Source organism: Mytilinidion resinicola (assembly GCF_010093595.1).
Source record: "Mytilinidion resinicola strain CBS 304.34 unplaced genomic scaffold BDZ99scaffold_11, whole genome shotgun sequence".
NCBI lineage: Eukaryota > Fungi > Ascomycota > Dothideomycetes > Mytilinidiales > Mytilinidiaceae > Mytilinidion > Mytilinidion resinicola.
Genome location: NW_022985447.1, coordinates 1040487 through 1061921, shown reverse-complemented (window position 1 = coordinate 1061921; position 21435 = coordinate 1040487). Strand labels below are relative to the sequence as shown.

The 21435-nt window shown below is 51.9% G+C and overlaps 8 protein-coding genes across 8 annotated transcripts; 4 read left to right on the top strand and 4 right to left on the bottom strand.

Annotated features, from left to right (window-relative positions):
• The first annotated feature begins 2255 nt into the window (after positions 1-2255).
• BDZ99DRAFT_499380 (uncharacterized protein) lies at positions 2256-3960 on the top strand. The gene is made up of 4 exons (XM_033723651.1): positions 2256-2415; positions 2466-2581; positions 2639-3271; positions 3327-3960. The coding sequence occupies exons 1-4, from the start codon at positions 2339-2341 to the stop codon at positions 3674-3676; spliced, it is 1176 nt and encodes a 391-aa protein (XP_033576019.1). The 5' UTR covers positions 2256-2338; the 3' UTR covers positions 3677-3960.
• Positions 3961-4911: 951 nt separating this feature from the next.
• Positions 4912-5746, bottom strand: BDZ99DRAFT_445014 (uncharacterized protein; the record flags this gene model as incomplete). The annotated part of the gene is made up of 4 exons (XM_033717907.1): positions 4912-5238; positions 5317-5494; positions 5578-5603; positions 5715-5746. 4 exons carry the CDS (start codon positions 5744-5746, stop codon positions 5181-5183), a joined length of 294 nt encoding a protein of 97 aa, XP_033576018.1. The 3' UTR covers positions 4912-5180.
• A 257-nt stretch (positions 5747-6003) lies between these two features.
• On the top strand, positions 6004-7072 carry BDZ99DRAFT_499379 (uncharacterized protein; the record flags this gene model as incomplete). Its single annotated transcript, XM_033723650.1, has 2 exons — positions 6004-6324; positions 6435-7072. 2 exons carry the CDS (start codon positions 6004-6006, stop codon positions 6954-6956), a joined length of 843 nt encoding a protein of 280 aa, XP_033576017.1. The 3' UTR covers positions 6957-7072.
• Positions 7073-8690: 1618 nt separating this feature from the next.
• On the bottom strand, positions 8691-10649 carry BDZ99DRAFT_389250 (Metallo-dependent hydrolase; the record flags this gene model as incomplete). The annotated part of the gene is made up of 4 exons (XM_033715623.1): positions 8691-8925; positions 8980-9391; positions 9441-9826; positions 9877-10649. The coding sequence occupies 4 exons, from the start codon at positions 10647-10649 to the stop codon at positions 8691-8693; spliced, it is 1806 nt and encodes a 601-aa protein (XP_033576016.1).
• A 1610-nt stretch (positions 10650-12259) lies between these two features.
• BDZ99DRAFT_463877 (uncharacterized protein) lies at positions 12260-13934 on the top strand. Its single transcript, XM_033720169.1, has 2 exons — positions 12260-12599; positions 12655-13934. Exons 1-2 carry the CDS (start codon positions 12337-12339, stop codon positions 13562-13564), a joined length of 1173 nt encoding a protein of 390 aa, XP_033576015.1. The 5' UTR covers positions 12260-12336; the 3' UTR covers positions 13565-13934.
• Positions 13935-14274: 340 nt separating this feature from the next.
• BDZ99DRAFT_477528 (uncharacterized protein) lies at positions 14275-15146 on the bottom strand (the record flags this gene model as incomplete). The annotated part of the gene is made up of 3 exons (XM_033722123.1): positions 14275-14676; positions 14746-14903; positions 14969-15146. 3 exons carry the CDS (start codon positions 15144-15146, stop codon positions 14275-14277), a joined length of 738 nt encoding a protein of 245 aa, XP_033576014.1.
• A 178-nt stretch (positions 15147-15324) lies between these two features.
• On the top strand, positions 15325-16368 carry BDZ99DRAFT_463875 (putative ubiquitin conjugating enzyme). The gene is made up of 3 exons (XM_033720168.1): positions 15325-15600; positions 15756-15859; positions 15930-16368. The coding sequence occupies exons 1-3, from the start codon at positions 15453-15455 to the stop codon at positions 16143-16145; spliced, it is 468 nt and encodes a 155-aa protein (XP_033576013.1). The 5' UTR covers positions 15325-15452; the 3' UTR covers positions 16146-16368.
• A 677-nt stretch (positions 16369-17045) lies between these two features.
• On the bottom strand, positions 17046-17837 carry BDZ99DRAFT_533440 (uncharacterized protein; the record flags this gene model as incomplete). The annotated part of the gene is made up of 1 exon (XM_033726509.1): positions 17046-17837. The coding sequence occupies exon 1, from the start codon at positions 17610-17612 to the stop codon at positions 17046-17048; it is 567 nt and encodes a 188-aa protein (XP_033576012.1). The 5' UTR covers positions 17613-17837.
• Positions 17838-21435: the final 3598 nt, after the last annotated feature.

Here is a 21435-nt window from a genome sequence, read left to right as displayed (position 1 = left end):
GGTTTTCACCCGACCGCTATAGAGCGAACGGTTTCCCCTTGTAAATAAAACCTAGATAGCACTGCCGCATAGACCCTAACGGGAGCTAAATCGGCTTAATAGAACCTAATAATAATAGGCAGGGCGCCTAAGATTATTAATATACTGTTAAAACCAACGCTAGAGGGCTTTAAAATTTAGGTTCTAGCTAATTAAGGCTATATTCTAGATTAGCTATAGCATGCTAAGGGCAATAAGAAAGGCCCTGTTAACCTGGATAAATTATTCCTTAATAAGGGCTTTATAAAAACTTAAGCTATTATACTTAACCTTTTTACGCAGCGCTATTCTATAACTAATAAGCGCCTCTACCCCTTTTATAAGTATATAGTTTAGCTTAATAATTTCTTTAGCTCTGTAAAGCTATTTAAGCAGCTCTATAAACTAGGAATTAGGGTAGCAGGTATAGTTAGGATAATATAAATATAGTAAAAGGAGCTAGGTAATAGAGCTATAGATATTAAAAAGGTTATAGAGGAGAATATAGAGGCTATATAGGCTATATAATAGAAAATAAAGGGTAAAAAAAAGGGTTTTATAGAGCTGTTTGCTTAATTACTAATAGACCTTAAACTATTATATATAGCTTAAATTATATAGGGTACGCTATATGCAGAGATATTTAAAAGTAGCCAGGTAATAATATTTGCTTAGAAGGACGCTATAGTTGTTTTATTTATATCTACTATCTATAATAGTAAGCTATCCTGCTATTTTAAGCCTTAATACTATACTATAGAGCTGCTAATATTATATATTGCCAGGTTAATCCTCTTTCCAGAAGAACTATAAGCGGCCTGCTATAACAGCTATAGGCTACACGCAGACTGTTAAAATGTTTGGGAACACCCCTAGAACTTAGCTACCTGTCCCCGACCTTATTAATAAGTATAACTACTAGATAAGCGGTATTAACCGTGTAGACTAGTACCGCGGCAATTATAATATAATCCGTGTCCATAGGAAGACCTGGAAGCTATTATTCTATTTCTTATTAGATATAACTGTTAACAACACCTTCCTCCTCTCTTCCTATAAGCCCGGGCCTGGTAAACAGGCATTGCATAAGCGGAGCTACAAGCAGTACCGTTGCGACCTCCGAGATGCCCTCTTTAAGGCCTCTGTTTAAGTTACGCAGCTAAATACTATAGAGAGGAGGAAGGCTATAAAAGATATTATATAGAGGCCGGTTAAGGAGTATTAATATAAGCGTTTATAGCGGAAACAGGTGTTCTGTTCCGCCTGTCTTAAGGCTAAGCGCTCGTCTATTATACAACACCGAGCTACTTGTAAGCCTCTTGCAGATCTATCTGTTAACTCTACAATGAAAAAACAGGAGGACTCTGACAGCTGGAAGCGCCGTACAAGGCCACCACAAACCTTATAGGGCTGTACAGTCTGTAGAATTCCGTTTTGCACGAGAGGAACGTGCTGGAGTGAGCACTTGGCAAGGCTCAACACCAAGGACTAGCTATAATATCGATATATGCATAGAAATCACGAATTTGAATAACCTCAACGTTGTGTAGTTTTCATCACGGCGCCGAAATGTAAGGTTGAACGAGAGCCTCTGATTGGCCGCAGCCTTATCGATAACATAGAACCAAACTCGACGTAAAGGGGGATACCACTCCAATGTGCACACCTTCCGACCCCTGCTGTTCACGTGGCCCCGCGCCGCTGTGCGCTGAGGATGGCGGAGAGGGTGGCGGGGATAGTGGTACCGAGTTTTGCTTGAGCGATGAGGCGGTGTATAGGCTACAGCGGTGATACTGTTGGTGTTGCATAACACCAAGGGGCTGTACCATTCCACGTTTTCAGTGCAGTGCTGTGCCGCACCAAACCTGGAGAAACTCCATTGCCTTTCTGCCTCATCCGTCACCGATCGCGAGTCTTGGCTAAAATGATTCGCAACGAAGCACTCTTTCACATTTTGCTTATTTATCCACTGAAAGCATGCCCAAACACCCAGCAGATTTTTGAAGTACTTGATTGGAGGGCTACGTTGAGCACCGCCTCATCGTAGCCTACTCTCCAAATGTCTGGGCGCTTGTTCCACGCCGTAATTGTGCTAGGCGTCTAGGAAGGTTAATATAAATGGTCGAACAAACCATCTCAGCCAGTTAACTCCCAGTTTCTTCACCATTCAAGCTATCCAACATCGGTATTATCGAACCTATTCCCATCAACGTTGAAAGCATCATCACTTGATCAACATGTCCGAGCATGTTCAGGACAAACCCAGTCGCGATGACCAGAAATCCGCGTCAGTTGGGAATGATTCATGGGATAAATTGGCATGGAACGGAGGACCGAACGTCTCCGTTCAGCGAATTATGCCATTAGCCAAACAGGTGTCCGGCTCCTCCGAAAGGCGTAAGTTTGCCTTTAAACAATACTACAGGTTGCTGATCACTGATTCTAAGATTCCCCTTTCGAGTAAACGCTATCATTGTCACCGGCCTGGGTGGTGTTGGCAAGTCCTCGTTCGTCAGGTCAGTCACAAGCGAAGACGTGCCGGTCAGCAAGGGGTTGGCTCCATGTAAGATCTTCTGAAATTTACTCCATTGATCACTCCATTGACTAAATATTCTTGAAGGCACCAAAGCACCAGGCTACTACTCCACCATCATCGACAGCCAGCCATACATCCTCGTTGACACCCCCGGCTTCAACACCACAGACCCAGATCTCGACATATTCCGCGATATGATGACCGGGCTTGCCACCCTTCAGCCCTTCGTTAACTACGTCGGCGTTCTGTATGTCACCAATCTCGAGGCAGGACGCCTCGGGCCGATCCATATCAAGATGCACCAGTTCTTGGAGAGTCTCTGCGGGCCAGCCTTCTTCCAAAACATCACGATTGTCACCACACATTGGGACTATGTGTCGAAGAGAGCCGCAATGGATCGAGCTGCCGACACGGTGCCAGAGTGGGAGGGGCATTGGGACCGGCTTCTGAATCCAGGACAAGGTCTTTCAGGCGCACGCGTATACCATCACGGCGTTAAGCTGAAGAAGTCTGAGGGTAAATTAACGGTCGTCGACCTACTTGACATACAAGATCAAGCAAAAGAGCGCCATCAGGAAGCAATCGCCATGATTGCTAGTCGGTACCGCGATGCGCCGACGATTGAGATGCAGGTCATGACGGAACTGCATGCCAAGATCGATGTTATGCAAACCACGGCTGCTGGGGTCCTTCGAGGCACAGCCCCTGCAGCTTCTAGTAAGCTCCCATCGCAATGACCAGCATGTTACTTAGTTTCTGACGACGCCAGCAGCGACTCCGAACAGTACGACTTCACCCTCGTCGACCCCGGACTCGGCGGATGTCCCCAATTCGGAACGAAACAGCGGAACCAACACTGACGGCGACAAGTGGAGAGAAACAAAGGAAGATTCTTGGTTCGACAAAAAGAACTTGAGATTCTGGGCGAGGGAACTCGCGGTCCTTGCCGGTACGCTCTTCGGTGCTTACATGCGGAATCCAGATGGAGGAGAATACTCCTTTTCTTCAAACGACCGCAACTTTGATTCCGTATTCTTTGATTCAGACCTTGAAGACGGGTTTCCGGATGATACCCCCAATGGCTCAGAATCATCGGGCAAAGGGTGGTGTGTCATCATGTAAGCATGGCGGTTTTCTTAGTTTCTGGCGCTGCTTCTGTCGTAAGGTGAAATTATTCAGTTTCGTACTTAGTTGGGTAATAGTTCCTGTGCGCTTCTTTGCAATCTTGGCGGCTGGACAAAATACTTAGTCATATAGCTTAACGGCTGAGAGCGAACTGTTAGTAACGTAAAGTTTGGCGATCGCATTCGATCAACCTGGTAGGCTTTTTAGGGATTGTTGCAGTATGCCTTCAAATGCTTCAACTATTCTATTCTGGATCAAATGCAAAACCTAGCACTATAAATTTACTATCATAACTGTTCCACAGAAAGAACAACTATCAGTTCCACAACTAATCACCGTCTCGTAGTTGACCAAGTAGTCTCATGAGTTTATCCAATCAGGAATGGGATTTTAGTGTATAGGCCCTGATTGGCTCAACATCACCGATGCCATTTCCTCTATAATTACACTTCCTAGAAAACTTAGGGGGGTCTCTCTCAGTATATTTTGCCTTTCTTCCGTAGTTAAATCAATAGAGAACTCACCCTTTCATGAGCCCTATACACTAAACTAACAGAACCTATCAGTTACCCATAGCTTTACCCTTGCGTGGATGATAAAGTGGCGCAGATCAGCCTTGGGCTATTTTCCATCGGAGGGTAAGTTTACTCGAGAATTGGGCCTTAAAACTAGAACCTGGCAGGCCTACGGGGCCAGAAATGGGCCTTCCAAGGCAGGGTGAGGACCCCAGTCTCAAACCCCCCTGTCGAATAGAGGGCCCAAAACTAGGATTCCAACGAGCTGTTCAGTCTCGACTCAGGATGTGCTCACCACAGCACAGCCACAGCTCAGTTCCCTGAACGGGAAAGGAAACTTCTTGGGTGTACATTGGGATATCAAACTAGCTGTTATTGCCAGGTGATTCGGATCAGGGTGTATGTTGAGCCGTTTTGCATACAGTGTCAAGGGTTCGGACTAACTCCTGTTTGTGCTCTCGATATTAGCTTGTGAAGTGGTTTGATTTAAAGGCTCTAGGGCGATGTCCAATTCGTAACAAGCCAGATCAGACCGAGGATTAGAGGAAGATTTGAATGTCGCGAGATGTGCTAACAGGAGCCAGTCCGTGCGATTTAGACTCGATTTAGGCATGTTATTGCTAGCTGTCCTGAAGTCAGACGTTTTCTCTCCTTGTTTAATCGAAGGCTCTGACATCGGACTGGCTCACGGGTATGTGTCACGATGGTACGGTACTTCGGTATTTAGATGTTGTGGCCTGGTTTTGATCTGTTTTTATTATACGTCTCTTCTAGCAGGTTTTTCTAGGTTCGGTTCTTTGCAAGGGTGCTGGTGTTCCATGTGCATCACCTCGAGGCATGGCTAGCTCATCACGCCAGAAATCGATTGTCTCGTCATTGTTACACAGAACGGTCTATTGGCACTCCGCTGTAATATACACTGTCTGCACCCTCCCAAGATTCCAATCATAGTCTTCTCCCTTTGCTGCCTCATCGCTCCGACGCCTCTATTCTTCGGATTCGGCAAACTCCGCTCGGCCGGGTTTGGAGTTTAGGTACTCGTTCCTGTAATCCAACAATTAGCATAATTCACCTCTCTTGTTTCCTTTTGTGAACCAGGTGTTCTGGATGTCTCCCGCGTACCTCTCAATAGCCCACACCATGGTCGAGTACGCGACAATCAGCGGAGGCGCCCAGTACAGAATCTGGTAGCGGGTGCGACGGGCGGTATTGAAGATAGCAGTGTGGAGGGTGCCGGCAAGCGGGCGCTGCTGGTTGGCAGAAAGGGCGTAGCTGGTAATGCCTTTTTGGGCGGGAGAGCCTAGAGGGTGGTGTGTGAGTATGGGTTCGGTCGCTGTCGGATATGACACTGGAGATCGGGGCGCTGGGAACGGAGAGATGTACCTAGACTGCCCCACCATCCCATATATCTGTACGGAGAAGACGTTAGTGAAGGTGCTGGTAGGCAATGGCTGATGGAGATAGCGTGGTGGATTGGAAGTCCTTGATGTGGTTGCGGGCGGGATTGCGGGCGCACTTACTGGCCGGGGAGCTTTTCACCGCCGCCACCCATGCTGTCGGTTTCTCTTGGATGAAGTTTGGGGAATTGGATAAGTGGAGAGGGCGGAGAGCGTGGTGTGGTGTCGCGACGAGATGCGGGAGGATGGAGTCGTCGGGTGAAGCTCAAGAGCAAGAACGACGTCGGGCAAAAACCACGTGACATTGAGCTTGCCGAAAACAGAGCAGTAATGAACCGTCGACTTTTCCCAAAGCTCATCACAACTCAAGCCACCTCTCCGTCCCCCACACTCCTCCTTCTCGACTCTCAAGATGGCGAACGCCCTAGGCAAAATCTACAAGTGGGCCATCCCAACCGCCGTCGGCTTCTCCCTCATCCAGGCCTCCATCTACGACGTCAAAGGCGGCACCCGCGCCGTCATCTTCGATCGGATATCAGGTGTCAAGGAAGACATCAAGAACGAGGGCACACACTTCCTGATCCCGTGGCTGCAAAAGAGCATCATCTACGATGTGCGGACACGGCCGCGCAACATCTCCACAACGACGGGCAGCAAGGATCTGCAGATGGTGAGCTTGACGCTCAGGGTGCTACATCGGCCGGAAGTCAAGATGCTGCCCAAGATTTATCAGGTATGACAATGTTCCCCTCCATGTGCTCCGATTGTCCTTCCAACGCTTTTGGCTTCACTTCCGGAGCACAAATACTACACCAGCAACATGAATTAATATATCTCGTCTAGAACCTCGGCCAAGACTACGACGAGCGCGTCCTCCCCTCCATCGGCAACGAAGTTCTCAAGGCCATCGTCGCCCAGTTCGACGCCGCCGAGCTCATTACCCAGCGCGAGGCCGTCAGCAACCGCATCCGCGCCGACCTGCTCAAGCGCGCCAACGAGTTCAACATCGCCCTTGAGGACGTCTCCATCACGCACATGACCTTTGGCAAGGAGTTCACGCGCGCCGTCGAGGAGAAGCAGATTGCACAACAAGAAGCCGAGCGCGCGCGCTTCATCGTCGAGAAAGCCGAGCAGGAGCGCCAGGCGAATGTTATCCGGGCGGAGGGTGAGGCCGAGGCGGCGGATACGATCTCGAAGGCGGTCGCGAAGAGTGGCGATGGGTTGATTATGATTCGGCGGATTGAGACGCAGAAGGATATTGCGCAGATGCTGGCGGGGAATCCGAATGTGTCGTATCTGCCGGGTGGGGGGTCGTCGGGTGGCCAGGGACAGTCGGGAGGCAACTTTTTGCTCGGACTGAGATGAGGGGTTGATCCATGGAAGTGCGTTGGGAGAGGGTAAAAGCATGGATTGGCGTAATGCTGTATTATAGTGTCCTTAGGGCGGGAGCGCGGTATGCTTCATTGTATCCTAGGGAATCCAGACTCCGCTTTTGCGTTTGATCATTGAGACAACGTATATAATCGTTATCCAACATGTGAGCACGGGACTCCATTCTATTCCACCGACATCCCCTCTCTCTTCGGGTAATAAACGTAGAGACGTGGTGCAGGGGCCGGGGAAAGATGCACAATATCAGCGCTCCGGATCACAGGCTTTAAAGGGTTCAAGAAGCTTGTTTGACTAGGTATCACACCTCCAACACTTTACAACCTTGCTCGTCTACTTCTTGCTAAACTTATCGTCCATTACAACAACTTCAAACCAGACCGTGCACTCCACTGCAGCGAACTTGAACGCTGTGTACGCCGGATGGACCATTTCTGCCCTTAGGCCGGAGGCATCAAATCGGAGCCTAAAATGAAATTCTTTCTTTCAGTTCTTATCTTACGGCTGCTTTCCCAGCTTTTCTCGAGAAAGCCCAACTGGGAACCAGACTCTCAACATCACAACTTCCGCGGCGACGGAATGAGAGCTCCTGAGTCCAGCGAGTCTCCATATCTTCCAAGCCTTGGAATGTTGGTAGGGCATTAGCTGTTCCCTTTTTCAAAACTATATACCCACATGGATGACTGCGAATCCGCTAAAAGTTTTTTGAAGACATCCGAAAGAGCGAGGGGTTTATGCGAGATCTTGTGTAAGGTGAAGGGGCTAGGGGGTGTGAGTCGACAGGGGGATTGCTCTGTATTCACTAGGTCCTTGTTGGTGACAGAGTCGAGGGATCAAATAAGGTAACACGGAGAAGGGGGATGGATGGAAGTATATGGATGGCATTGTGCGGATACTTGTGGGCAATATACAGGATTTGTGACTGCGTTTGAGTGGCGACGATAGTTTTTGTGAATTCTCCAGGAGAAAGTCTTGGTTTGTGTCATGATTAGGGGTCAAAACTTGGGAAGAGTGAATATTGGGTTGGGCGAACCCGAGAGGGTGGGCGAGTAGGGCAGTGCAAACACCGTGATTGGGGGGCAGATCTAGTTGAAATGCAGCAATACATTGAAAACAGGAGCTCACTTCAACAGAGCTCTCAGGAAAATGGTTGCCGTTACCTACCAGAAATCCAGAAATATGTTCTAATTAACAAAACTCCAAGAACGCACACAAGAAATAAGATAAGTGTAAGTGAAAGACCTCCAAGCCGCCAGCACTGAGTCTCCGCTATTTTAACCAGATACAGATTGCCCAACTAAAGCAGAACCCTCGTACATTCAAGCACGGTGTTGAATGAACTGAACGCATCCAAAAAGTCCAAAACCCCACGATCTTAAGCCACCGCTCAGGTCCGTTGCCAATGCGGTCGTGATAGAGTGGCACAGGTGCACAGAAAGATAGACGCACTATCGACGAGGCACCTAGGAGTTGTTGTCATGCTCCCCCGAAGCGCCCTGCCTACCCGCAGAGATGGCTAAAAGACCGCTGGAAACAACGATTTACATACCTCGAGCCATGGTGAAGTGGTATATTGATAAATACTCGCTATCGCAGCCATAATGGTGTGAGGGATCTAAGTGGGACTGGGAGCCCCGGGAGTCGTTCGTTCTAGCTAATCCATCGCAATACTCGCTTCACATGAGAGGCCGGCCGAGTCTTTCGCTGGGTTCAGATCTTAGGGAGCGTGGGCTCGACTATGGCTTCGGCATGAGTGTTATAAGTCTTCACGATCCAGGCACAAAATTCTGCCCATTCGCGCCTGAAAATGTCGAGGCCGCGCTTCTTGTCGGCGGCGGAGAGACAACTGTATTCCAGACTCCATTCAGCGAGTTGGCGCCAGCCGTAGATGTTCATGGTGGGAGTGCCGACCATGACTTGGTAGAATTCGTGGGACATGGAGTTGCTGTGGTTTCTGAGTTAGCTGATGAATCTGCTCGAATGGTAGAAGAGGAAATACCTGAAGAGGGACGGGTTGTCGCTATTCACCGTGCACGGGATTCCGGCTGCTAGCAGTTGCGGGTATGGATGCTCTTTCACGTTCCTGCAGAGATGTAGGAGCTCGTTGGAGATGGGGCAGAGCTCAATGCAGATGTCCTTTTTCTTAAATTCTTCAATCAAGTGAGGATGCTTGGTTAAGGAGAATCCGTGGCCAATCCGCTTGGACTTCTTCAGAAGGACAGCGTCATAAAGATTCGAGTTCTGTGGATATTGCCGCGCGGAGCCACCTGTGTCGAGTAAGGTTTCACCAGCATGGAACATGAATGGGATATCAAGTTTCAAGCGGTCGCAAGTCTCTTGAAAAGCGACCAACTCCTGGTGATAGTACCCGATGTTGTTAGGCCGGTCTTCCGCTCCAACTAGATCAAACCCTGCGACGAGTTTAGCAGCGCGTCATTTCTAGGTCGAGGGTTTACATACCACATATGAGGTCAGGGAACTGGAGCTTCAGCTCAATGCAGTCTTGCATTTCTTGAACCATCCTTACTTTCGGAATCGAGCGAGGCGTGCAATAGATGATCTTGAGGCCAAATGGGAACTTGTCCTCGAGCCCTTGCTTCTTTAACTCTTCTTTCTTCGCGTTTACTCCGTCGACTATTAGTTTCATTTGCTCTGAATTGCTTATCTGGCCAATGCCGTCATTCTTTGGAATAAACTTGTCTAGCAGCATAGGACGCAGCTCAGCGTACATGATCTTTTCCTCGATCATGCGCTGGATAGCGTTGCCGATGTACCACTTGTAGACTTGTTCATAATTGAGAAGCCCTTTAAAGCAACGGGTGGCTTGATTGAAACGAGCCCAGACCCTGGCACCAAATTAGTAATGAAACCATGTACCTTTCTTAGATTAACTTACCCATTGACGGTTTGCCTGGGACCGTAGGCCTCGTCCTCACTTAGGACCATTTTGGTGATCAGCCACCGTTCTGCAGCATCCGGTATGAACTTTCCTTCAACTGAGCTGTCTAGAAAACCCCCGTTGCTCTCAGGGTATTTAGTAAGGGCGTGGTGATCTTTCGTGATCGTTTCATCTTGTCCATACTTCTTAATCCACACCTCACGGAAGGTAGTCCACCTCATCCAGTGATTAGGCGCGAACGGTGTCTTCGCGATGAATTTGTCGCCCTCTTTGAAATAATCGGGCGAGAATATATCCTGAGACACAGTGTCTTCCGGAACAACGTTGAAAACTAGTTCCGCTTGCTCGAGATCTTGCCTCTTTAAAATGGGCAGCGTGCTTCTAATGAACATGTTGCTCATTCTCCGGGCCTCTCTAAGCAGGGTCTCTGGTTCCAGCTCCGCATTGAAATGGAGGTGCAAGAGAGCCCCTTTAGGTGCCTCCACGGCAATTTCGTAAAGCTTGCTCTTCTTCTCAATGCGATCTCTGTTGGTCAAGAACTGGCCCCCCATATCCAGAGTCTCTGGCTCTGGGATTTGTTCAGAAGGAAGATTTCCAAAGAGTGTTCTGCGTTCATCTTCCCTGATTTTGCGTATGATCTCGCCGGCTTCCTCCTCCTTGTCAATCTTCGTTTCTGCGGCCTTTTTATACCACTTGTTTACTTTCTCGTCAACTTTTACAAGATTGTCTCGACTCGTCTTGTATTTTACCTGGGTTTCCGTAGTCGCCATCTCCTCTTTGAGAGTCTTGGCAACGTCATCAGGAGTGACATTTATGACAGGAGGTGGCTTCTCTATATCCATATTGACTATTGATTGGGCAGCTGGGTCTTGACTGCGTTTCCGTTTCCGCCTCGCCTCTGTTGACCGGAAGAATCTGCCACCCGCTGGTCGATTTGGAAGTTCTTCGTTACGCTCTGAGTCACGGCTCGATCTGAGAAGCGTTAATCGTGTTCAAAATCCTTGAGTTCCTGACTGTAAATGGCACGAGAGTAGATTATGGGGCAGACAAACAATGAAGGAATTTGGAAGCCGCACTTCGCCAACCATCCCGTTAGGGTGTTATTCGTGCCGCTCGATTCGGTAGACCCTGGCTCAACCGGCATCCCTATTAAATAGTTGGTATGTTGCGTTCTTCAAGTAGTTAGACAGGCCTTGATGTTACACGAATGCTTGATGAGCAGGCAGATTCTGGAGAGGGCGTCGGATAATGAAGTATCTGCAGCCTGCGATAAGGCTGAATTTTAGTACCTTGGACACTTCGAGAGGCTGTGCGAGACTCCTCGTGCGTTGAAAAGAAGGACCCGCTTCAGTCGAAGCGGTCTGAAATTCAATATCGCCGAACCAGATATTGAGGCCCACTAGCTAAATTTTTCTGAGAATGGTCGCGAGGAGAATAGCCCTTTTATGCTTAGGGAAATAGCCTGGTAGTGGTCAGAGAGGGGTTTGCTTCAGCTGCGCCCCGATCATCACGGGAAGGCTGACACTCTAGAGTCATCTCAGCGTGGAACAAGACAGATGGTGGTCTTGCTACGAGCAGAAGAACAAAGAAAAGGCCACAGTGTGCTATGTAGAGATCGAATACAGTCCATATGATCAAACGCGAGACATGATATTTGATGAAGGAATGCACCCATGGCGTGCCTGCGGTCTCAGCGCGACAACAAAGCTCATACATACACTGCGGGGCGGCGCGTCCGTCTACTGTCTGACACAGTAACACTTTCTTCTCGGTCCTTCGAGTTTTACATTCGTCGTTCAGAGTGGTGGTAGCCAAGGTTGACTCGACCACGATGGGCCTCCGATCAGTCTGGTGCCTGGCGCGAAGCCTGGGGGATAGAGGTGCCGCAAGAGCAGGGTCACGGCGGAGCGGACAGTGGGGAGAACGACGTCAAGAAGCGCTTCGAGAGCAAGATTCCGGTCAGGGCCAGCGTGCAGTAGGTGCTGCGACAAGCTTTGGTCCGAGCAAGGAAGAAGGAGAGGTTTCAGCGCAGCAGAGGCAACCATGAAGTCTGTCGCCGCCCAGGCTGATGAGATAGTGGCTATGCTCATGCAAGTCCTCCAGCTCCCCCTGCGACACCAGTCAATTAAGCACCAAGCTCCCGCCAGGCTGCAAGGCTCCACAAGCTCTGCACAGAATCGTGCAAAGCGCGCAAGGCTGAACAACACTATCCTCCACCGGGACCGTCTGGGGGCTGAGCGTCGCGCACATCCTACTTCGCCATGAATCCTGCACCGTCTCCTCTCTTGGCATGTCTTGTCCTGCGTTGTTTCTGTAGCCGCTGCTTCCTATGACCGGCCTCTCCTCGCCGCACTCTCTACTTATATGTCGGGAACTGTCATTCGATCCTCCATTGAGTCTTCCACATAGCCATAGTCATTAGCTTCCACTGTAGTCCTCGCTGAAAGCTCTGCCATCATGCACTGGGTCACCGGCGGCCTCCATAATTTCCAGCTCGATATCGTTGGGTTCCTTGCCATCCTCGGTGAAGGATCCGTGCTCGCAAATGCCCAAGTGTCAACCCTCTCTAAATGGATCTTCCTGCCTCGTCTGCTTCCCGCGCCCCAAGCCCTTCTCCGACCCACGAGGCCCTCCAAACTCGAGCCCCATCCCGGGCGAGTGACTGGCGTGTATTCCGGAAACGACAGGGACTCCATTAACCACATTGGAAACATTGTTTGGTATGCCGCGCCCATCCACCAATCTAATTGGCATAAGTTTGCTAATTCGGCATAGCGATGGAAACTCCATGGACGACTACTCGGTCCGCTGCGTCACGGTAGGACGACGGAACATAAACCAGGCGAAGTCGAAGACCGTAGGCCCGCTCACTGGCGTCCTATTCCTCGGTGCAGGCTTGTCCGCCGTCCTCCTCGCCCTTTCGATATACTACGGCGACGGCATGTCGCTCCTCGCAACCGCCCTCCTCTCTCTCCTCTCCTCACTGATTGGCTGGGGTAACCATTGGAAACTACACCTGCCAAAGCGTATAGAGAAGTCTGGCAAGGTTCCCCGGGGCGACGTGGTTATCCGCTATCCCAAGGGCAGCTTCCTCGTCGTCAAATGCGAGGAAGACGTCGCCCGGGAACTCTACTTCGCCCCGGAGTCCATCGAATACACCCTGAGCCACGCTCCGGCATACCGCATGCTCTCGCTCCTGGGCACCCTGATGCTCATGGGTGGCGTCATTGCGCTGGCCAATGCAGAGCCCAAGTTGCAGATTGCGTGGGCAGGCGCCTACATGCTGCTCAACGCCGCGTACTGGACTGTTGCTGCGCTGCCCGCGAAGCTCCACTGGGACACGTCGTGCTTCAAGGTTACGATGGAAGCGCTGTCGGACAGCGACAAGAACATCAAAGGCTTCCCTAGCAAGAACACCACTTTTACGCAAGCGCTATGGAAAGTCATCGTCCTCACCAGGAACGCGAATTGGGCACGACGCGGCGAAGCAGCACCGGACACTAAAGCCTGGCGGGCGTGGATGAACGACGCCCAGTTCACCGCCCAGGACGCCCACGAAGCCGAGGTCCCGATCAAGCATGGTGTCAAAACGTGGCAAGTTCCGGTGTGGAACGCGCAAGAACGACTTCGAGAGCTGCTGGACGAGCAGCGGGCTGAAGAAGAGAAGGGGGTTGAAGAAGTTTGAGTCGCTTTGATCCCCGTTTTTTAAGCGTTTCGCATACCCAACACGCATCATGACGTTACGATCTCAAAAGCATCTTCGCACCTTCGCTCTTTACATACTGCCATTTAGCGATTTTGTTCATTTCTGCGCTTTCTTAGCGAGCTTGCTATTGCATCGGTGTTGGACTACCCATTGGCAGCATTATCATCATCATCATCATCATCATCATCATCACTAATTCGAGCGATTTTTGGTTCTGCTTATCTTGAGCGGTTGGCGTATCTCGTCGGCGCTTTGGAATTTACCCATTACCTAGAAGGAAAGCTTGGATAGCTACGCTGTCAATAAAATTGATACATATGCACCGATCGAATCACACCTTTTGAACGCTATCATACAATACGTGCCTCCACTGATGCCTTGATTCACGGCGTCGAGCTTAGCTTAGCGTGGTCAATTACAGGCTTCTTGTAGTTTCCAACGACGTATGCCCAGGTATACAGAGCGCCGAGGGACATATAGCCTGCTTTAATACTGTAATCCTGTCAGTGGACCTGTGCACGCCACATTTTCGAGTTCCCTTCCATACCTTTTTCATCCATAGGGTATCATCCACACCAGCAACAAAATGCCCCCGTCTCCAGTAGCAACCCAACCTTTCCATAGGATATCATCCATCAAAGCACTCACTCTCCCGCAATTCAAAAGCAACCCAACCCACAACCCCGAACTCAAACAGCCATCCGCCACCTCATCTCCCTCCCCACCTTCCCCTCCACCACCCCCCTCAAAAACGCCTGCCCATTCCCCGCCTCCCCATCCACCTCCATCCCCGCCACCCTCTCACAACACGCCTCCTCCGCAACCGCACACGCCTCCTCCCACGCCCCGAACTCAAAATCCCCCTCGCTCTCCGCCAGCACCAGCGCGCGCCCCGCCGAGAACGCAAACACATGCAGCGAGCTGACCCCCGGGCCCGCGCGCACCATCTCGGCAGCCGTCGGCGCGCACTTGATCTTCCCCGTGGCGGAGATGGCGACGAGGGCGGCGGCGAGGGTGGTGGAGAGGGGGATGGAGGCGGAGAGGAGGGCGAGCAAGGCGGTGGTGAGGAGGGGGGGTAGGAGGGGGAGGGACTACGGACGCGACACCATGTTAGTAAGGTTGGTTATATTTTGGGGTTGGGGGGGGGGGGAGGAGCGTACTGAGTACGAGAGGGCAGAGCCGTCGCCTGCGCTCTCTTCGTCGGGGAGGCTGGTGATTTGGAGGGTTAGTTGGATGAGGGTCCGCGGGTGGGCGCGGGTTAGGATGATGTGCTGGAGGGTGGTGCGGAGGAGAGATTCGAGATGGCGCTCGCGGGGGCCTGGGGGGCGTTAGTATGGTAATAGTCTTAATTGTATGCGAAGAGATTAGGGGAGGTGAGCGTACTCCCAACACCAGCGGCCGGCCGCACTATTACTTCAATCGCTGCTTCCTCTGGCAGCTCATCCCGCCGCGAGACCTCGACGGGCCCGTTCACGGCGCCGATGACGCTGTAGCCGTTGGCGGAGTAGGTTGCGGAGCCATCGGCTTGATGGAGGGGGGAGAGAAGGGCTTGGGGTGCCATTGCGAGTGTCTGTAGATCGAATTTTGGTGTGTTGAGAGAGCTTTGTAGCTGTTAGTGTTTGAGGCACGAAATAATCCCTGTACCAAAACTGAGGTTTATTTTGCGGGGCTGCCTTCTCCGGCCGTGCTTTTGCCGATCGCAGCTGATGACGGACGGGAAGCTCCAACCGCGGCTTGGTGTGTTGTTGCTTTTGCGAGTCGGCTCTCTCATTCACTGATCAACAACGCGATAACACGATACCTGCATAGCACCACTTGTTCTGTTTATTTACCTGCATAGCCGATTCTACTAAACGGAAACTATCGCATGGCCTCCACCAAACGCCTGCTCAAGGAGCTCCAGGACTACCAGCGGGATCCCAATGATGCGCTGGCTGAGCTGGGGCCTGTGAGTGATGATGAGTTGATGCATTGGACGGCGGTCATGAAGGGGGTTAATGGGAGTCCGTATGAAGGTGCGTATAGTGGTTTTACTACGTCTGAGGTGTACTTGTCTTGGTGGAGATGGAGTATTGAGGGAGGTCGGGATGGATAGATTCGATGAGGAACTTTGAAGAGACCTAGGAATCAATACTACGGTGTGTTCTTGGAGCTAACACTCTCTTAACAGGCGGCCGCTGGAAACTGGACATCCGCGTGCCCTCAAACTACCCCCTCGCGCCGCCAGAGATCAAGTTCATCAACCGCATATGCCACCCGAACGTGAACTTCCAGGCAAGTCCACCCTTTCCCCTTCTCTTCTCTACCTTCAATTCAACACCCAGCTAACAAAAGCGCGCAACAGACCGGCGAAATCTGCCTCGATCTCCTCAAGAACAACTGGTCGGCCATCTACACCCTCTCGGCCACCCTCACTGCTGTCCACCAGCTCCTGACATCCGCGGAGCCCGAATCCCCGCTGAACGTCGACATCGCGGCGCTGTTCCGGCAAGGAGATATCGTGGGTGCTGAGGCCTTGATCCGGTTCTACACGGAGAGTGAACGGTGGGAAGGGCGGTAGTCCAGTATCATTGGAGAGGTTGCACAAAGGGCATTGAATTGGAGAGACTAGTACACAATCTGGAATTGGGAGCCGTGGATCTTCAGCGAGGCGCTTGGGATTGGTTATAGCTGAGTTGGTACCTCGTACATACGGAGTAGTATCCCACACCTAGCGAATAGTTCAATAAGACAAGGGTAACAATATTGAAAAAACATGGGGAATGCTAGCACCCACGTAGAACTAAGGCGTTATCGGCACTCGTCCCGGCTGTCATGCGATCGCTAACTCACACGCGACGTATAGTAGAGCGCCTTATACTCAGCACGAACAGGGTGAATCATTCACTAACGCTATCACAATCCATGAGAACACCACTCCCAATGCAGTCACCAACCCAACGTCCCCCACCAGCCCTCTCCCGCAAAAGCACGCCGGCTTACTCAATCGCCCCCTCCCTCGCAAAACCTTTCCCCTCGCCCCCGTGCCAATGCAACACTGCGAGTGATTATTGCCTTGGTCCTGCGCTGCACGCCGTCTTGCAGCCACTCCCCACCACTCAGCTCGCCCGCCGCCCGCCACGCCGCTGCCGTCACCGGCCGCCCCGAGAAAATAAAAATTGCAACCGCAGAGCACGAACATCCTACAAGACACAAGAACCCCAAGAGTCGGACCCTCCCGATCGCGAAACTTCCAATCCCTTCCCCAGCAGCCCACATGATCACCTTCTCTTCAATCGCTTTTTTCTCCGCAGCCCGCCCGCGGATCGCAGGCCTTGTAGCCTGGGTGGGCAGCGGTTGAAGCGCGCCGAGTTCCGTGCGGATGGAGCTGCGGGAGGGTTGCCGTTCTCTTCCTCCCCGTCTCTCTGAAGCTTTTTTTCTTTTGCTTTCGCTTGCAGCACGTGCCGGGCCAGTTTGCGCTTCAGCCAGCCCCGCCGACGACCCAGTGGTTGCGGCGCCAGCCGCGGGTGGCGCCCGCGCTGGCCGTCGTGATGGTGCCGTGGAGCACGGCGGCATGTCGTGGAGGGATGCTGTTCGTCGAGACGCGGCGCGTGTACGACAGCGTCGTGGTGGTGGTGGTCGCTGGGGGCGGGGACGGGTCGGGGTAGGAGTGGCGCCGCAGGGTGGGCGCTGGGTACAGCCGGGGGTCATATGGGCCTGGGAGAGGCTGGGGCGGGGAGGTCCATGGATAGATTGGTTTGAAGGTGACTGCTGGGCGTGATGTTGGCAGTGATGAGGGCGCTGGTAATAGTGGTGGGGCGGGGCGTTTTTCTGGTGGCGCTGGTGTGATTCTGGCTTTCTTTCTTTTTCTTTGGAGATGTTGGAGCAGTGCCCATCTTATACAGCCTAGGAGGACAGTGACTAGGACGAGTGTTGCTAGTATCGAGAGGGAACTTGCGGCCAGAGTCTGTAATGCGCCGTGGAGGCTTGAGAGGACGTGGGTTGGCCGGAGGAGCGCGCCAGCTTCAGGATGCGGTGGAGGAGGCATGAGGAAGTTCGAGAGAAAAGTAAATTGGGTTTGAGACTGATCTGCTCTGCATATGTTTGGAGACAGGAGGGGGCGTCGTGCCAGAAGTCTGTCAACCAGTCAATCAAGCATCCCGCTTTCAGCTCTACCAGAACTCACCAGGAACGCCGGGAGAACCGTTTATGGCCAGCGCTAGGGCAGTAATACTCCGTAGGCCTGTCAGCAGAGTACCAGGTCTTGCCCGTGGGTTAGTACAAGGATGCAAATATAGGGCAGGTTGAGGTGCTTCAGGGCTCTACGACACCAGAAAGGCTGACGCCCCGGATACTTAAGGAGCGCATGGCTCGCCGTGGCCACAAGCGCGCCGCACAGAACGAGGGCGGCCGTCGGCGGGGAAATGGCAGTGAAACATGCGGCCGTCCAGCTGCCCTCTGTCGCGAGGTGTGCGACTCCCTCTGTCGCAGAGTGAATAACCTGCTGGATCGGCCGTGATGCTCAGCTAGGGTCGTCACGCCTCGCAATGGCCCAGCAGTCGGCAGCATGGTTTAAGCCGGTAGACCAGGCCCAAGAGGGCTACGTGCAGCAGGCAAAAGTGACGGGGCTTCGTGGTGGTGTGCGTCGTCTGGGGACCTTTCAGCTGTGATGGAGCGACGAGGCGTTCAGCGGGTGGCGGGCGTCCAGAGGTGCAGCCGGCGAGGTCAATCGAGCCTTGCTCCCGAGATCCGAGAACGATCGCCTTGATGTGCGCACTCTGCCGCCACACTGCTGCGATCATGCTCTGCCTTCAATATCGCGGCTGTCTCCGCGACGGCGAAGACTGCCCGCCTTCAGCTGTCATCGCGGCGCCCCAGCGCTTGAGATGCGGCTAGAGTCGTGTTGCTGCTCCACTTCCCGGCCATGTCCAGGGACGCCTGCGGAGGGCATCGCAGCCACCGGGGTCAGGATCCTGCTGAACCTGCCCAATGAGGCTTCCGGGCTGCAATAGGGACTTTCTGTTGCTGCTCAAGCCAGCGAGGGACGCGGATGTCCCTTAATTGCCTCAGCCAGTCAAGCACTGCCGTCAGGGTGTGAGCGAAATCCCCCCGACTTCACTGCACTCCAGTGGCTGCATATCACATCCACGATAGAGCGAGTGAAGAGCACCGCTCAGAGACGGAGGCACTCCCGATTGCAGGCCAAGAAGCGAGAGTATCAATGGCGTCTCCCCATTGACTGACACCATCGTCGGCTCGTCACCAGCGTACGCCACGAGGACGCCGCTGCCTGACATAACAGGCTAGTAACCGAGTGCAAGAATAGCTTTGAGGCACGAGATCTCCTTTTTTCATCTTTACATAGTACATACCAGCGCGTCGAGATAGCCCGTCCATGTTTCGCCTCGTTGACGGAGTTCACTCTTTCAGGTCATGTCACGTGATCCATGCACTGTGCCATCAGTAGCCAGTATTCGATCACTCCCATCCGCTTTCAGTCCGTAGACCGAGTCATGTCTCGACCGTATCTGCAACCTTATGGAGCAGCGCAATCAAGATGCCTTTGTAGGCTTGAGGATCAAACTGAGATGCTCGTTTGATGTCGTATAGTGGCGTGCCCTTCTGTGGCGGAATCTAGACCTCTCCCTACCCCAGATATCTTTATTTCCTACCTACGTCTCTGTTTTCTCATACCTTCTTTTCGCGTCTGAAGCACGACGATGTCTTCAACGTTCCAGGCCATCTGCAAGCAAAGTGGGATGGCGGTCACAGCCCTCAGCTAGCCGCAAAGGTTCACATTAGCTGGCGTCGCCGATCATCAGCGCAGCCTCGATAAGATGGCGTAAACGAGGCCCATAAACGACGCCTCTTCTTGGAATCTACATAGGACATGCTCAGTCAGCCAAAACTTGACTGGCTATCACGGTGCGTTTACGTTCTCGTAGCTTGCCGAGCGCACAGCTTTCGCTCCGCTCGGTTGCCATACCTCGTCTAGTTATACCACAGACTCCACACACACAAACTTATCTAGCTACAGCTGTGTTCTGTCGGGGCGAGGGACCAAGTTCCGAACAAGCATGAAAAGTGACCTCCATCGGGCTTCCTGCATGCACAGCCACGACAACCCGCATCCAGTGCCACACGATCGAATCCTGCCGCCTAGCACCCATTATGTCACTAAACGCTTCCTGTGTATTATCCTCACACGACCTCAAGATCCACCCCCCATTCAGCGTGCATGTGTTCCTCCACCTTCACCAGCGTCGATCTCTAGCTTGCCACTCTGCACAGCCATCCGCAGTCTGCCTTGCACTTCTCGCCCTGTTCTAGAACATGTCGACTGATGCGGTCGGAGCGACGCAATCCGCATCTCGATTTCTAGCTCTACCAGCAGAGCTGCGCCTCTTGGTGTACGAGTTTCTCTATCCGCGGGGCACAATTCAGACCTCGAGCCGCGCCTTACCCCTCCTCCTCACATGCAAAGTAATACGCGCAGAAGCCTCCGCACTCGCCCTCCCTCTCGCAAACTTGGTTCTATCAGAAAAAGCGGTCCGCAAGCTTCAACACTGTCTGGATGTTCTGCCGCGAACGCTTGCTGCGAGTATCCGACATGTCACCGTCGAAGGAACGCTCTGGGGGACTTTACTCCGGATCTGGGATCCCCAGATACTGCCACTCGGGACGCTGACTGCGACGACGATCCGAACGGGCCTCGAAAAAAAAGAGCAACTTCGACTTCAGATGCAGACTCTGAATAACAATTTCTAGCTTAGTCTGAGCCTTGGCTTGCTCAAGAAGAGCAGAGCTTTTGAAGAAGTCACCATTTCCAATGCTGGGCATTATCCTGCGTACAGATTCTTAAAAGATTTCTCCGGTTTTGATCATAACGGGTGGCTCAAGGAGGACTTCGATGGCGAACATGGCAGCCCTGGCAGGATCGAGTATACTCGAATCGGGCCGCCATAGTCTTATTTGCTGTAGAAAATGTATTATAGATACCTTTGAAGTATGCAGCAGTACAGATCCACTGTCCTACCTCAACTACCAAGGCGGGTAAGCGTCACGTAGAAATAGTGACGGCGACACTTGTATCTCTCCTCTACAAACGCAGCCCTCCCCGTGATGACATACGGCCGCCGCCCCATCTGTACGACGGGCGGCTTCCCAGCACTCTCTCGCCTCACATACGGCTTCAGCTTCTTCCAAACATAGCAGTATCTCGGCGTCTTTCTCTCCTGGAGTATCTGATTCAGCCGTGGTAAGTCATCTACAAAGCTCGCCGTACCAGCGCAGTCACAGACCAGCGTGAGAGTTTCGAGCATCAAACTGTTCATACTGAAATGCCGCGGATTCGCAAGGATCTGCATCGGGTCCGGGTGATGATTGTCGACGGGATTGCTGAGGATAACGTGCTTGACGAGCGGGATGAGCGGTGGGTGGACTCGAATGCCGGCGATGAAGCCCATAATTCTAAATACTTTCTCTAAATGCAGCGTGTATATAAGCAATTATATTCTTATCTTCTACCTCTATAATATACTTGCTATAGCCCTCTAGCTACTACCTCTACAGGCCTATAATACTCTAGAGAAAGCTAAGGAAGCGCTTATAGGGTATATAAAGGCGCAAGGCTATAGCCTTATAAAGTACCGCTCTAAGACTAATAAAAAGGTAAAGGAAATAAGAAAAATATAGTATAGATGCTGCTTTAGTAGCTATTTAGAGTATTAGAATATTATATATAATATAGCTACTCTAAAAGTAGACTATAGTATAGGGCGTTGATAATCTCACACCCCCTAATTCCTCCACGCACACCCCCTTTTCGCTATTCGCACACCCCCTCCCCCTCTAGTCGTTTCACCGCCTTC

What these genes read in the sequence shown, in the direction of transcription:
- BDZ99DRAFT_499380 (XM_033723651.1), top strand. Translation starts at nt 2,339, where the DNA reads ATGGAACGGAGGACCGAACGTCTCCGTTCAGCGAATTATGCCATTAGC. An exon ending in CAGCAAGGGGTTGGCTCCAT is followed by an intron (nt 2,582 to 2,638) that starts GTAAGATCTTCT and finishes ATATTCTTGAAG; the next exon opens with GCACCAAAGCACCAGGCTAC. An exon ending in CACAGCCCCTGCAGCTTCTA is followed by an intron (nt 3,272 to 3,326) that starts GTAAGCTCCCAT and finishes CGACGCCAGCAG; the next exon opens with CGACTCCGAACAGTACGACT.
- BDZ99DRAFT_463877 (XM_033720169.1), top strand. Translation starts at nt 12,337, where the DNA reads ATGCACTGGGTCACCGGCGGCCTCCATAATTTCCAGCTCGATATCGTT. An exon ending in CACATTGGAAACATTGTTTG is followed by an intron (nt 12,600 to 12,654) that starts GTATGCCGCGCC and finishes AATTCGGCATAG; the next exon opens with CGATGGAAACTCCATGGACG.
- BDZ99DRAFT_463875 (XM_033720168.1), top strand. Translation starts at nt 15,453, where the DNA reads ATGGCCTCCACCAAACGCCTGCTCAAGGAGCTCCAGGACTACCAGCGG. An exon ending in TAATGGGAGTCCGTATGAAG is followed by an intron (nt 15,601 to 15,755) that starts GTGCGTATAGTG and finishes CTCTCTTAACAG; the next exon opens with GCGGCCGCTGGAAACTGGAC. An exon ending in ACCCGAACGTGAACTTCCAG is followed by an intron (nt 15,860 to 15,929) that starts GCAAGTCCACCC and finishes AGCGCGCAACAG; the next exon opens with ACCGGCGAAATCTGCCTCGA.